Source organism: Ictidomys tridecemlineatus, chromosome 7, assembly GCF_052094955.1.
Source record: "Ictidomys tridecemlineatus isolate mIctTri1 chromosome 7, mIctTri1.hap1, whole genome shotgun sequence".
Taxonomy (NCBI): domain Eukaryota; kingdom Metazoa; phylum Chordata; class Mammalia; order Rodentia; family Sciuridae; genus Ictidomys; species Ictidomys tridecemlineatus.
The window spans coordinates 102,422,872-102,439,083 of NC_135483.1; the positions used below are offsets into that span (position 1 = coordinate 102,422,872).

The 16,212-nt window shown below is 36.4% G+C and overlaps 1 protein-coding gene across 2 annotated transcripts in view; it reads left to right on the top strand.

The window, feature by feature from the left end:
* The window catches only part of Cntnap5 (contactin associated protein family member 5), a 790,097-nt gene that overhangs the window by 660,874 nt on the left and 113,011 nt on the right, over positions 1–16,212 (top strand). For both annotated transcript variants that reach the window (XM_021721849.3, XM_078017259.1), the window contains exons 18-19: positions 5,401–5,640; positions 14,358–14,582. In XM_021721849.3, the coding sequence (XP_021577524.2) occupies positions 5,401–5,640; positions 14,358–14,582 (465 nt within the window). The remainder of the gene's footprint in view (positions 1–5,400; positions 5,641–14,357; positions 14,583–16,212) is intronic.

The window sequence follows — 16,212 nt, forward strand, 5'->3', positions numbered from 1 at the left end:
TTCAGTGTCATGGGAGGCTAAGGCAGGAGGATCAGAAGTTGGAGTCTAGTCTTGGCAACTTAGTAAGACCCTGTCTCAAAATTTTAAAAAATAAAATAAAAATGAAAAAAAATTGAGATGAGTATATAGTTCAATAGTAAAGTGCCCTTGGGTTCAATCCCCAGTACCAAAAGAAAAAAAAAAAAAAAAAGAAAGAAAGAAAAAACTCTTGTTATGTGAGACTACTATTAAGGGACATTTTTAAAAGTTTATAGTTTCAGGATTTCACTTCATGTACTTATTTCTTTGTGGTTCATCTTCTAAGGAAGTTACCTTTCCCGTAAGGCTCAATGTTCAGGCAGTTAGAAGGACAGGATTTAAAGAAGACAGCTTATGGTTAGTGTACTTGTCATTTTATGATGTATATGTTAAAACTGCCTTCATGTTAAAGTTTGAAATATAGGTGGTAAACTTCAGTATGAGATTTATTGACTTTAGACAAGTAATTCATCTAGAATGAATTCATCAGTGTTCAGGGATGGAAAGAAAAAAGGAAGGAAGGAAGGAGGGAGGGAGGGAAGGAAGGAAGAAAGGAAGGAAGGAAGGGGAAAAGAGAGAGAAAGAAGGGGTAGGGGAGAGAAAAGAAAAAAAGAGAAGGAGAAGGAAGGAGAGGGAAAGGGGCAAGACAAGGGAGGACAAGAACAGAAACTAAAGCACTGAATTAATTTTGTGAGAAAAGAGCCTGACCTGGCACTTTTAGTATTATTCCAAGAAAGGAGTTCTTAGCAAGAGTTTTGCATGATCCTGTGCCGGAAAGAACAAGCACATGTGAAAGAAATAGAGCTTCCTGGGCTTATGCTCAGAAGGGCACAAGGCAGTGAGATATGTCTCGGAAAGCAATGAGCATCTGTCGAACTGACACATGGAAGATTTCTAAGACAGGCTTAGAATGATGACAGCAAAGATTTTAGGAGTTGATTCATAGTCAGTGCAAGGAAATACCACCATAATGACGGTAGCTGCTACCAAGGGCCAAGTGAAGAGTTTCATACAAAATTGCTTCTAGCTAGGCCAGCCAACTAATGGTCTAAGTTGTCAAGGAAAGTGATGGGGAAGTCAAGGAGACAAATGCAACCGTGTATCTAACTTGGTGGAAGAAACAATGTAAAAGATCATAGAAAGAAAGTATAAGAATCACTTAATTGCAGTATTCACTTAGATTTTGTAATCTAATGGTTCATTTCATGATCTTATGGAATGGATTTAAGTGTAAGCTTTGAAGTCACCAGATCAGGTCTGACTCCTGGATCTGCTACATTAAATTTATTTGATCCTTGACTCTAGCCAAGGTAATGAGTTTGATGCTAAGTTTTCTCAACTATGCAATATGAATTCCCACTGTGAATTCAATGAGTTTAGGACAAACTAAACTCTAGCACATTTGAAATAGACACATTTAGTGTAAATGCCAATGTGTTGATTCTCTAACAGATTTGCAGGTAAAGTGAAGCCTAAAAACATGACTTTAATTTACTGTTAAGAATAATGCTGCATGCTTTTTGTTCTTCTAATCATTCAATGAACTGTGCATAAATCAAGATGCACACAGGAAGGAGAAAAGTACGTTCCAATAATGACTGAAAAACTAAATGCCTGTAAGACTCAGGAAGGCAGCGTAAATGAATGCAGAGGTTTCCATGGGGCATGGGGCCAAGTGGGGAGTGTATGCCCCACCTTCAGGAGAGCTGACTCTGTGCATCTTCACTTGAGTTCTGACACGTAGGAGAGTGGGCTCACTTAAATATGATTTTTTCAATGTTAAACTTAATTAAAATTAAGAGCTCCACTCTGCCCTTTACCCACGATGTTCTGCCTCATGCCAGGCCCAGAGCAATAGACCATGAACCTCTGAAACTCTGAGCCCCAAATAAATGTTTCTTTTTTAAAAAAAAAAAAAAAATGATAACTAATTAAAATAATCAAATAGTGGATGTGTAGAAATATAAGTGAATAAAGAATTAGTTATATGGGTACAGGTATGTGTATTTGTGACTGCATGGATGAATTGTTCTGGACATTAGTTAAACATGGGGGGAAATAGCATACAGTTTTGAAGGATCTGGAATTTCTTCCCAAAAGCTTCTGTGTTAGGTGATGCTTTAATGTTCAGAGGTGAAAAACTGGATTATAAGAACTATGATCTCATTAGTGGAGTAACTCACTTGATGAACCAATAATTTGAATGGACTTCTCCCTGGTAACTCTAGGCTGGAGGAATCAAAACACTGAGGCCATGGTCTTAGAAACTTTCTCTTGTCCATGGCCTCTTCCTGACTCTCTATTTCTCAGTCATGAGATGAGCATCATTGCTCCTCTATGCCCTTCACTCATGATGTTCTGCCTCATGCCAGGCCCAGAGCAATGGATTTGGCCAACCATGGACTGAAACCTCTGAAACTATGAGCCCCAAATAAACTTTTCTCCTCTAAGTTATTCTTGTCAGTTTTTTAGTCAAAATGATGTAAAGCTGATCATCGCAAATCAAGTAAATAAAACATATGCAGAGGTTCAAAGTCTAGGCAGACCATGAGGCATTGGGGAACCTAGCTGGGAGTTTGGAGAAGGAAGCTGTAAAGTTAAGCAGAGACCAGTTCTCATTTATTATATCAGGCGGGCTAAGGAATTTCACCTTGATCCTTAGGGCAATGACTAGTCTAGAGAGGGCATCAAGCAGGAATGGCAGAATCCAATTTACAAATTTGCAACCATTCTGACTGCAAAGTGCTAAATGAATGGCTACAGTCAGGACTGAAGGTAGGCTGCTATTGGAGGGATTAGGGTGGGAGTGAGGAGACTGTGCCAGAGTGGGACGCTGTTTATAGAAAGAAGAAGATGGATTCTGAAGTATCTGGGAGAGTAAATCTATGCTGTGAGTGAGGAGAAGAAAGGAAGATTGCAGCTGCCTTTCTGCACAGAATTTACATTTTGTAGAAGATACAAGGCTTGAACAGGTCTCTGTACATAGTAGGTGACATCACACATAATAGCTAACTTCATCAGAGGATGTAGAGAATCAACAACTACTCCGGGTCTCTGTGGGTGTGTGCAGGTGTGCCTGTGTGTTTATGATGGGGGGGGGTGTCTTAAAATTATCCTGTTCTTAGACTGTATATTTGCCTCAATAAAATAAAGAGGTCTGATTCTGTATTTTTTCTCCTTTGTAAAGAATATAACAGAATCAGGTGAAACTGAAATTTAGTTCTTTGTACATTTTAGCTGTGCTCTGTCTCCATGGGTCATTGGGTCTTGTCAGCATTTGCAAGTGAGATGATCCCTTTCTTTGGGGAGCATGCTGACCAGGTCTGTGTATTTCCAATTTCAAGGAGTGTATTCCTACCTAGCAAATCAACCTAGTCACCTTCTTCTCTATTTATATAAGTTCATTGACTAAGTCACACACAAGCAAATGTGCAATAGATCTCACATTCTCCACTCCTGATAGAAGAAAAATTATACTAACAAGATGTATGAAGAGCTATTCAAATCCACCATAGGAAGTGACTAAAAAAATCAGGAGGAAAAAAACAAAACATTTGAGTACATAAATCCTCTCTTTCTTACTCTGCACAGTCTCTGGGAAAGAAATAATGAACCTTCCTCTGTGATCTGCCCATGTGTATAATTGATTAATCTTGTGGTTAAAAGGAGATTTGCTCACCAAAATTGGGATAGACAGGGGAATGCAATTTGGGTTTCTTCTCTTGGCCTGCTTGATAATCACATATCAGAACTGAATGTACAATGGACTTTGATCATTACTTCAGAATATGAAAACAGATTTATTCCTTAGGAACATTCCATCTCAGTCTTTGGAAGCAGGCAGTGAATTTCATATTTTTATTTACTCATCTGGTAATCTGTTATGATCCAGCAAGGGGCGATCTCCTCCACTCACCCAGACTTGAAAACTCCTACATTTTTAATTATTTTCTTGCCTCCCCCATTCCCTATTCATTCCTTTAATTTATAGCTGTACCTTTTTTTTAACATCCATAATTCTTGTCTAAGATAACACATTTGAAATTCCCATCTGATCCACCTTGATGAGAACATATGCTGATCTAGTCATTTAACTAGGCCAAGATTTAATAAAATTGTAGGACGAGGGGTCAGAAATGAATGAGTTTCAGACTGGAGATCCCTGGGAGACAAAAAATAAATGTCACATAGTTGCTGCCCTTATTGTTACTCTATTAGTACATTTAGTAGACCTCAAAGATTTGAATGTGTTCTCCACTGATGCAAGTGTGTCTCCTTGAGCCCAAGGACATAGAACAAAACTCCTGTTCTATATTGGCAGGCTGGACCTCTGCCTCCTCCAGAATCTCCCCAAATTCCCAAAACCAAATAAATATCTGCTAGTGGGATTTAAATTTATTTTCTGATTTGTGATCCCATTTCACATATACTTTCTGATTTCAGAGGAAAAGGTGAATAGAATTCTGGATTTTCAGTGGGAACAAAATACTTAGAACCTTTGGGTCTGCTCCATTTTTCAATAATTTGTAAGGAGTGTACTGTGCCTGTCTGAACCCCTCAACATGTGTTCTCCACAGAAAGTTGGGGTACAAGCCTATTCTGCATTCCAGATGCCTTGTCTTCCAAATAGTAATTTGAGGATAAACTGTAAGATCAATCAGCACATAAGGACCTACAGCTTCTGGCCACTATAAGGACCCCAGCGAAGGGATAAGAGAACAGCAATGATTGAATGCACACTGTCTTCCATGTTCTTACCTGAGGTTACTGTCAACACACAAAATAGATTAAATGGATTTCATTTTATTTTATAGATCAAGTAGTTGAGGCTTAAGTGATTTGGTGGTCATGGAGTTTTAATCTGCAGCAAGCCCCAAAGTCCATTCTCTTTTCCAAATCATGAGCTGTGCTACATACGTACTGAGAATTGTGCTGCAGTTTTCTAGCTTGGTGTAGCTAACAGCTTGCTTTAAAATTTGCCAGAAGGTCAATCTCACTCTGTACCTTCTACTTTGGATGAAAGTTTGCTGCAGACCACGCAATAAGTCATTTTATTTTCTTTGCAAAGACTATGGCCATCTGAAGTTTCACTCATAAACCTATAAAGGACCCCTCAAAAACTAACTCTCTCTCTTTCTCTCTTTCTCTCTGTGTGTTCTGTGTGGGTTTGTGCGGGGGTGGTTCTAAGTCTAGAAAGACAAGTATTTTTTCCCCCAGGTTTAAACTTCTAATTCTTTACGGAAAATTTAACAGAAAAATTCAGCAAAATACGACAATAGGACAGTAGTTAACTGTGACACATAGGATCTTAAAAGTAAAAGAATTGTGCCCTAGGATATCTTACAGTATTTTCTTTTATTTATTTATTTTTTTTACCTTTAGGAGGAACATCATCAAGGCAGAAAGGCTTCCTAGGATGCATCCGCTCCTTACACTTGAATGGGCAGACACTGGACCTGGAGGAGAGGGCAAAAGTCACATCTGGAGTCAGGCCAGGCTGCCCAGGTCATTGCAGCAGCTATGGCAGCAACTGCCACAATGGTGGGAAGTGTGTGGAGAAGCACAGTGGCTACCTCTGCGACTGCACCAATTCACCATATGAAGGACCCTTTTGTAAAAAAGGTATGGATATTCATGGTCTCCCATGTGCAGGGTGATAGCAACCACCAGGACACATGGTGCCCCTCCTCATTGTGCTCTTTCACTTGATTTACTTCTGCTCGGAGGCTCTACATAGCTCCTCAACATAATTACATCTAAACATCTTCCTTATGAATGGACACTGTCGATGCAATTGAACTGAATGTGTAGTTACAGAAATACATGTTGTCTGTAGCTGGGGAGCCAGCTGAAGACCAGAAGACGTGGACTTTCATTGCTGGATTATAAGTAGCAGACTATTATTTACAGTTCTAATTCATCAGTGAACAATTGTAAGCAAAGGATCAGAGCATCTAGCTCTGTGGGAGCCTTTGAGATATTGAAGCCATCTTAAGTCATTTTTATAAAAAAAAAAAAAAAAAAGAAGAGTTAGATAATTTTTTTAAGACAGAGAGAATCTTTTAATATTTATTTTTCAGTTTTTGGTGGACACACATCTTTATTTTTTATTTTTTTATGTGGTTCTGAGGATCCAACCCAGCACCCCAGGCATGCCAGGCAAGCGCCTTACCGCTTGAACCACATCCCCAGCCCGAGTTAGGTAAATTAATAAAAACAATATCATATGCCCTATGAAATCTCCCTTTTTTGCAAGTGATGAACATGGACATCTCATTAAAACACATCTTAAAAACCCTGTTTTGAGAACTCATGTTTTGCTCTTCTGGAATTGAAACGTAAAAGTCAAAATTCCTGCCCTGGGGCACTTTACATATCACACCCAAATCTAATGAATTCATTATATCCACAAGTATATCATTATATGCTTGACGTACCCTTTTGGTGAAAGAGTGATATGGTGTGACTCCTCTAGATAAATTCTAGATAGCTTTAAAATATTGTAGAATCTTATTATTTGGGGTAAACACTCAGTATTTTTCAAACAAAGACAAAACCAATTATCAATCTTTGCAGTATTTTAAAGTTTATTTTATTGATGGAAAATTGTTTACTGAGCAAATAATGTAAATAGTATACCCAGGGTAGCATTTAAACTATTAAACTGTGGGGCTGGGGATGTGGCTCAAGTGGCAGTGCGCTCACCTGGGATGCGTGCGGCCCAGGTTCAATCCTCAGCACCACATACAAACAAAGATGTTGTGTCCGCCAATAACTGAAAAATAAAAATATTTCTTTAAATAAATAAATAAAATATTAAAATGTTTTAATCACGGTACGGAACCGTTTACATAAAAATGATGATCATAATTATAAGTAATTTTGTCAGCTCATTAAAACACATCTTCCAAGTGTCTCTACCAATAATGCTTTTTGTAGTTCAACCTACTTTGGAACTTAAAAATGAAAGGAGAAACATAAAGCACCCAGTGTTTTCCTTGATATATTCTGTATTTTAAGCTCTCCAATCTTTCATTTTAGCCTTCTCCTCAATTTAGGTTGAATTACGTGCTTATTATTGCTGGTAAGCATGTAATACTCCTTGGGAAAAATTAATGGTACAAATTTTAGGGCCAAGAGTGTGTTGGGCCCTGCATGGGAGCTTGAAATATAACAAGTGCCATCTCAGTAGGTTCTTAATATGAGCTAAGGCAAGCAAAAATGCTACTAGGTTTCACACTGGGAGAGATCTCTAAGTTACATCCCCTGAAAAGTTTGGATGCCATTGTTAGAGTGGTTCCACATACTAAGAAGAACAAATGCAGAATAAACACTACCAGGCTTGGTCACTGAAGTGCAAAAGCACCATCTTACAGTGTCCCCATCCAAGGCTACTGTCTAGAAAAAAGCCAAATAGATTTCCCTGCATTTCTCCAGGGATGTGATTCCAACATGTGTCTTGTAGATCACATTGTTCTAGATTTATCTTTTTATTGTCACCTCCTTTGTCTGAGAGAATTCCTATTTAGTCTCATCTGGCCACGCCACTATATCTGTTGCCTACATATGCTAATTTTCTGTGCTCTTGCACCTTTACTTTGATCTGTAAATTAAATGGACAGATGTATGCTTAGCCTTTTCAGGGAGCCTCGGATTTCACTATTTCCAAATTTCCCCTCTCCATATTCAAAGGAAATAATCCCCTCTATGTTCAGTTATTGCAATGCATGGGACTTTTAACCATGCCAATTGACCCTGGGAAGTGTGGTGTGGAACTGAAATAGGAAGCCATCCGCTACAAGATGGTCGTGACCAAAATGCCCTTTCTACAGGGGTGTTCTTCCATTTCTTTTACTGAAGCACAGGGTATCCCAGGAAATAGTGAAAATATCTTGGGTGGAATTAGGGACATGTTCATTTCCAATCCTGGGCCAGAAACTCCATTGGCCCACTTTCTATTTCTTAGGGTAATATGGAGAAATGCAAGTCATAAAATTAACTGGATGTTAAGTGCAATATATATTCCTTATCCTTAAACCAATAAGACAGGCTTATTTAAAATCTGGATTTAACATATGAGAGCTTCACAGAGGTGTATTAATCCTCTTTCTGTACCTGGGACAAAATGCCTGAGATAATCACCTAAAAAGCAAGAAATGTTTATTCAGCTCAGAATTTCCAAGGTTTCCATTCATGGTCACATTGTCCTATTTCCTCTGAACTTGGGGTGGCATAGTACAGCATATCATGACAGGTAGCACAGGGCAGCAGAAACTCTTCAACTCATGGCTGCCAGGAAGCAAAGAAAAATGAGAGAAAAATGCTGAAATCCTGATATCTCCTTCAAGGGCATGGCCCCAATTATCTAAATTCTTCCACTAGACCCCACCTCCTAAAAGTTGTGCCACCTCCATGGAACACCACAAGCTGGTGACCAAGCCATTTTCATGTAGGCCTTTGGCAGTCATTCTAGACCCCAAATCATAACAGAAGATTCGGTGACTTGCTAATATGTTCCAAAGCTGGAGATTCATACAGCATATTTTTTATTTCTTTTTCTTGTTTATGATTCTAATTTAATTCTGTATAGAACTATGGTAATAGGATTCCATCTCTCTGACTATGTGAGTTTTTGCTTTGTATGTATTTTTTTGTTTTGTCAATTATTAGATGATTATAATTCACATACCATAAAATCCATACCTTTAAGGTTTGCGATTCAGTGATTTTTAACATTTTCACAGAGAGGCACACCATCATCACTATCTAATTCCAGAATGTTTTCATCATCCTTTCCAAAAAATTTTATGCCCTTTCACAGTCACTTCCCATTCACCTCACCTGCCCGTCCCTGGAAACCACTAATCTGCTTTCTGTCTCTATGAATTTGCCCATTCTAGACTTTTCATATAAATGAAGCCACATAATTTTTGGCCTCTTTTAGTCTACTTTCTTTCATTTAATGCAATGTTGTTAAGGTGTATCCATGTTGTATCATTGTTTTAGCATTTTATTTCTCTTTATTCCAGAGAGTATTCCACAGTATAAATGTGCCATTTACCAGTTGAAGAATTTGGGAATGGTTAAAATTCTTTGGCTATTATTAATAACTCTGCTATTAATATTAGAGTATATATTTTTGTATGGATGTATGTATTTTATTCTCTTGAGTGTACACTTAGAAATAAGGTAGTTGGATCCTGTTGTAACTATGTGTTTTATGTTTTGAGAATTTCTAAACTGGTTTTCAAAGAGGCAATTGGGCATTAAATTCTTACCAGCAGTATGTATTTATGTGTGTATGTATATATATATTCGAATTTTCCACATTCTTGCCTACTCTTGTTATTTCCTGACTTGTTGTAATAGACATCTACTGATTATGATGTGGTATTACAATGGGTGTTGACTTGTGTTTCCCTAAGTATCAATCACATTGATCATCTTTTCATGGGTTTATTATCCATTTGTATAATTTTTTGGGGGAAATGTTTACTCAAATCCTTTGCCAATTTTTCATTTTTTCTTATACTATTCAGGTATACAGATTTTTTGTGTCTTCTGAATATAACATGTATATATATAACATATATATATATTATATATATATATATATATTCACTTATTTTATCCCATTATTTGGGTTTACTTTTCATTTTATTTACATTATCTTTTAAAGCACCAAGTTTTTAATTATGATAAAGCCCAGTTGATCAACTGTTTTTTCTATGCTTTTAGTGTCATATCTGAGAAATCATTGTCTCGTCCAAGGACATGAAAATTTGCATCTATAGTTTATTCTAAAATTTCTATAATTTCAGCTCTTAAATTTATGGCTTTGGTTCATTATGAGTTAAGTGTGTGTGTGTGTGTGTGTGTGTGTGTGTGTGTGTGTGTATGTGTATTGTGAGGTAGGGATCCACCTTGATTCTCTGGCATGTTCATATCCACTTGCTCCCATATCATTTGTTGATATGTATTTGTCCTTAGCCCCCCACCACTTACCATTAATTGAATAATCTGGGTAAGACTGTCATGCTAATGTCATTCAAATATTTTTCCTAAATAAAATGTTAGATAATATATGTCGAAATTTATTTGGAAAACTAGAAAAGGTAAAACCCAATGTAATTACTATAATTAAAAAATGTTTCCTTCTAGTTCTTTTCTTTGTATTTAATAGAGCAGAGATAGTGCTACCCATTATATTTTACACCATGGATTTTATCTATTTTATTCCTATATACATCATAAATATCTGTAAGTATCAGTTTAAACGATTGCAATATATTCTATCTGGTGTAGTTGCCTTCTCTTATTTAATTCATTCCACCACCACAGCATTACAGCCCCCCAAATCATATTGGAACTCTGCCATGAGATCTAACTAAATTCAGACCCTGGCTTGCCTGCACCCTGCTGTATGTGAAGCTGGTCATGAAACTGAACCTCAAGCTTTCTTAATTTCCTTCTCTACCAAGTATGGAAAATGCAGGAATCTTTCACAAATAGTGAGATTTAGCATCCAATGAACCCTCCACAAAGCACTTGAGATAATTCCTGCAAAAAAAAGTCACACTAAATGCTTACAGTTCCTATTGTTTCAAAATTTTGGACCATCTGTTGAATTTTGGATCAGATTTTGTTTTAAATAATATTACAATAAACAAATGGATTAATTTTTCCTTAGCAATGGAATTTCAGTGAAAATGATAGCATATATATTTTATGTTCTTTTTACATAGTCTAAAACTCTGTTCAAGAATCCTTTAATATTTACATTTCTACCAATTTATATCATTTTGTTTTATTTTTTCTTGTGGAAAATGAAAACAAACTACAGTACAGTAAAGAATTTAAGAATCTCCATACACCCGTTTTCTAGTTTCAACAATGACCAACTCATTTATTTCATCAATATAAGCATCTCCTGTATTCCTCCCTTATTATTTTGAAGCAAATCTCAGATATAATATCATCTAATGTATAAATAATGCAGCAGGGATTCCTAGAAGATAATGATTCATTAAAAGCACATGCATAGGGTCATTTTCATAAGGAAAAACTGTAATAGTAATTTTTAATATTATGAAATATATATTCCATGTGCACATTTCCAATTTACTTTTAGTATATTTATTTTTTTCTAAATTAATGCAGCATATGATTTCTAGGTATCCATTAGACTATACATTATCGTACACTGGTCTTTATTGTTCTCATTCTTAATTTAATTCTGTCACTATTATTAAGACTAGCTGCTGTTTATTGAATTAATCCTATGTGCTATGCTTTTCCACACTGTCTTCTAAATCTTCCATCCAACCTATTACTGACTAAATACCCCCATCGGTCTCTAAGAAACTGGAGGTTGATTTGAATTCTGTGAAAGCTAGAAATAGACAAATCCAGAATCCAGTTCCAGATCAACCAGGCAGGATCCCTCCATAGGGATATCCCTGTTTACTAGAACCTCCTCTGAGTTAATTTTCCACTTCAAGGTCCTATCAATGCTGAGCACCTCTTTCAGGTCTTAGGGTTCTCTGGACCTCAGGAGCATACAACTCTGAGAACCTTGGTTTCTGTCACTCAAACAAATTAACTCAAACCTTAGACTTATGTTCTGAAAGGGAGGGGAAAAAAGATCAATTTTTCCAATCCTCATAAGTATAGAGTTGGGACAAAACTCTGTAAAAACAGACTAACCAGAGATAAACAAGCAGATCAATTAGTCTTTGGAATTCATATCACAGAGAAGAAGATTTACTCAAAGCAGTGGTTCAGGGATCTGCCTTTAATAGTATTTCAACAAAGAACAATAAATTTTAGAGAAGTGGCACAACACAGGAAAAGCAGTCCCAGGCTTCAGAAGTAAGAAAATAGGGAAGGCAAATTTATAGGAGGAAAGTGAGCCTGCAGATTCGGTTAGTGTCCATATCTTTGAACTGGTAATCAAGCAAGAATTTATCTCTCTCTCTTTAAGCCGGAGAGAAAAGGTTTTCAAAGAACTTTCATTTTTGTAATTTCCTGTTCTGCTTTTAGACAGATAGAAGGAATATAGTGAGTACCCTTGTATTTTATTTCCTTCAGATTTTTAGATAATACCTTCCAGTTTCCTTTATTTCCACTGGTATTTATTTGTTTAAATGCATGTCCTATTATCTCCAGACCTTAACACTATGGCTTCATTTACCAAGTGGATGTGCAGGGATGTTAGTATTGACATCACTGGTTGGAGTAGCACAATGATCACTGGCAGTCACCTTTGAATTAAATATTTTCTTCCATTTATCTCATTGTTTTGAATATCCAGAAACTCAATTTATTTGATCAAAAGCTGATTCTCAGATTATAAAACATAAGAAGCAGAAAGAATAACAGAATCGAGGTACATTATTAAATTTAGCTTTATGCTAAAATAGGCAATATCTAAACATTAAAAATAGTTAGAACTGGAGATAGGGGAAGAAAAATGACAGAAACTTGGCTTTACGTATCTAAATATGAAATGCTTTTTATTTCTAATTTTTTGTCCTAAATATGAAAAGACATAAGCCAATATATAATATATGTAATAGAATGCTTTGAATTAGACTTGTGAATATTTAAGCATATAGACAAACATCAAATAAAAGTCCTTCATTGTGTTAACTAGAAAACAGTAGCTCTAAATACATGATAAATGTCCCTTAGGAAGATTATTCAAGAAAAATACTTGGATCACGCTGATGATTAGCCAAGATCTTCACTCTCACAAGTTATCTGATGCATATTTTTATAATCAGGAATACCAATATTGTAACTTGCTCAATTAATACAAAACATTTTCTATGAATCTTTAGTAGGAACAAACTAATATTCTCAACCTGCTAAGCAATATTAATAAATATGCAACATTAATTTTTGAGATGATTACACACTGGAACAGAGTTTTCACAAAGTGGAACAAATTTGTGAGTGAATTAGGAAGCAAATCCAGGTTGCATTATGTTCTAGGTGCTACAAACTCAATCAAAGAACTTTATGAGAAATTAGGAATATTCTGCATGTCATTTAGGATGAAGGGAAATTCATCATGTTAATAGTTAACACACGTTTACATTTGCTGTGCTGTTTCTATGGCAGAGATGGCTACCAGATGTAAGATGTGTTGCTCTACAAAGGAACTTTTCCTTCACACCCTGGTAAAGAGATGAAATTTTAAGTGAACTCAAGAGCAGCCTCGGTCTAAGCAGAATAAATATTTCAGCATTTGGATGAATGCATGGTAAATAAAATGGTGCATTGTATGATGGCAACAGGAATGAGTTCAGATTAAATTTTCTTCTAATGTGGAGTTCAAACTGTGCCAAGCAATGCTCTTAAGTGTGTAAAGCACTTAAGAGCATTGCTTGGCACAGTTTCATTAAAAATACTAATGAGGTAGGTGTTATGATTCCCATTCGCCAGAGGGAAAGTCTCCATAGGATTCAATACATTACCTAGGACCACAGAGCCTGCATGAAATCAAATCTAGTACTGATTCTTGCAGTGTTAGTTCTATGAACTAAAATGATGTAATGGAGTGGGAGCATTCTATAAGGAGCATTGAGTGATTTTCAGTTTTCTGCTAATTGAACTCTATTACTTTATAGACGCCACATTTTTCCATGGTGTTTGTTGGCAGAGCTTCATCCAATGTGCTGTGTTATAGGGTTTGTGTGCCTAAGTCTGCTAGTTTTGGGAACTGAGTATCAATGCCTATAAGACTGATATCTATGTATTTGCTACTGTTTCAGAAAATTCCTTCTATACTGTTTCCCTTCATGCTCATGCTTGACCCAACATTATAGACAATGGCATCTGCCCATCCTCCATGTCCTACTCTTTGTAATTGAATACCCATTCACATCCTGTAATCTTATACAGATAAATACACATAGGAGTTATTAAGCTCTCTATTTTGATTGTAATATGGTCCCAGCAAAATTTCTTTTTGCACTATGCTAAAGTTGAGGACATTTACATTTTGCTTCTAACAAAGTTAGCCTGGGATATGGTAGTCATTCTGCAAATGTATGTTGATCCAGACCTAAACTTTAGGAGGCAAATGTGAGCTTCCTTCTGGCTGTGCAACTTTATTCAACGTTCTTAAACTCCGTGAGTCTCAGGTTTCCCATTTGTAAATAAGAATAATAATTTTTGCCACTTCAAAATTATTATGGGAAGCATGTTACATAATACATTTAAAACCCTTCACATGGTGCCTGGTGTGTAGGAGACAATACACAAGCAACTATAACTATTCTGAATGCTTCACTGACTGTTTCAATGTGTGCTCCCTTTTTTCTCTTTTACAGAGGTTTCTGCTGTTTTTGAGGCTGGAACATCAGTTACGTACATGTTTCAAGAACCCTACCCTGTCACCAAGAATACAAACCTCTCATCTTCAGCTATTTACACAGATGCGGCTCCATCCAAAGAGAACATTGCATTCAGTTTTGTGACAGCTCAGACACCCAGCCTCTTGCTCTTTCTCAATTCTTCTTCTCAGGACTTTCTGGCTATCTTGCTCTGCAAAAATGGTAAGTGTAGATGACATAAAGTCCAGTGGAGTGTCAGACTGGCCGGGAGGGACAGTGCATGTCCTCCAGAACGCTGCATAGTTTTAACCTAAAGTTGGTCCCATTTGGGTAGCTTTTTTCAAGCCTGCCAGCCAAACTCTTGATTATACTTTACCTTTATGAGTTGCAATTGGTATTCAGGGCCAGTGTCAATTCACTGCTGAAGTCTCAAATGCATTGACTTTAATTTGCCTCAACTGTGTAGCAGTAATTCTTTATTATTTATTCTGTGCTGGAATCCATTAAGTGTAAAGGAGAAGATCATAAGCATATCTGAATTTCAGAAGGACACTTGCCACATATATCCTGTCATCTTTGCTGCAGTCCTTTTTACTGAGGGTTGTTAAAACACCTAGCAAAATGCAGGCTATATTAATAGATGTCAATTGTCCTGGTCTTAGAGAAAAGTACTATACATGAGTTATAACCTTGTGGAAGAGAGAATCTGCTTCTGAGAATCAGATTTTGGTTGGGGGGAGACAAACTTTTCTATATAGTTAAAGACTGTGCATACTGTAGCATTTTCTATCTTGCAACAGCAAAATTTGTGATATTTTATTTCAACAAAACAATAATACTATTGTTTTTATAAATAAACAATTTGTTATTTCTTTTCATTCTACAATTATTCCAACTTAATATGAAATTCACAAACACTTGCATGGCATTTTTTCCTGAAATTAAATAAATAGAACCAATTATTTTTGAAGGTTATATATAATATATTATCGTTTATGCTTCTGGACTGGTGATACGTTCAGTATCATTATATTTGAAAATAAGGCATTGTTTCTCCATTTGTAAGGTATCTTATAGAACCTAGGCTTTCATGATTAAATTATCCATTATTCATTTAAGAAAAAGGTTAGAATGTGGAAAGAATGTGGGCAAAATGGACTATGAGAAGATTAAGGTAATGAAGGGCCAGATTGTCTTCCACACAAGGTATGCTGAAGGTGGCCAGTTATTAAGGTTATTAGAAGTCAGGATTTCTTCTCATATATCCTCATTACACCTTGCAAGAATAAGGACTCTTATTATCTCTGTGGCCAAGGACATTACAAAATTAGAACCCCATGGGGTTGGTATAATTGCTTGAACAGGTAAAATGGCCAAGACCTAGATATTCCTGTTATATGATCTCCAAAAACACTGTCCTGTAATCAAGAGCTTCCCTTTCCTTCTCTTGAAATCTGCAGGTATTATGACATGGGCTTTTGATCAGTTCTGCAGGACCCAAACTGGTATACTATAGGAAGGATTGTGGTGGCCCTCAGTAGAAGGAGAGTTCAAGGAATGAAGCACTTATATAGCCCTTTCTAGACCTTAGGAGAGATTCTCAATAATTTTCTTTATCTACATTTTATTGGGTTTATTGTTCTTTACTTCATCCTGCTTTTTGATGTCTAATGACTTACGACTTTCAAAGTAAGGAATGGTGTATTTGATTCTAATTGTAGGATCAAAATTGGGGAGCCTGTGGTTTGAATCAGGCCTGAAGTACAATGATAATAACAATGGCCCAGGTAATGCAAAAGGTTTCATTCATTGTATGAGTAACAGAGAAGAAGAGAGAGAGAAAGATAAAGAG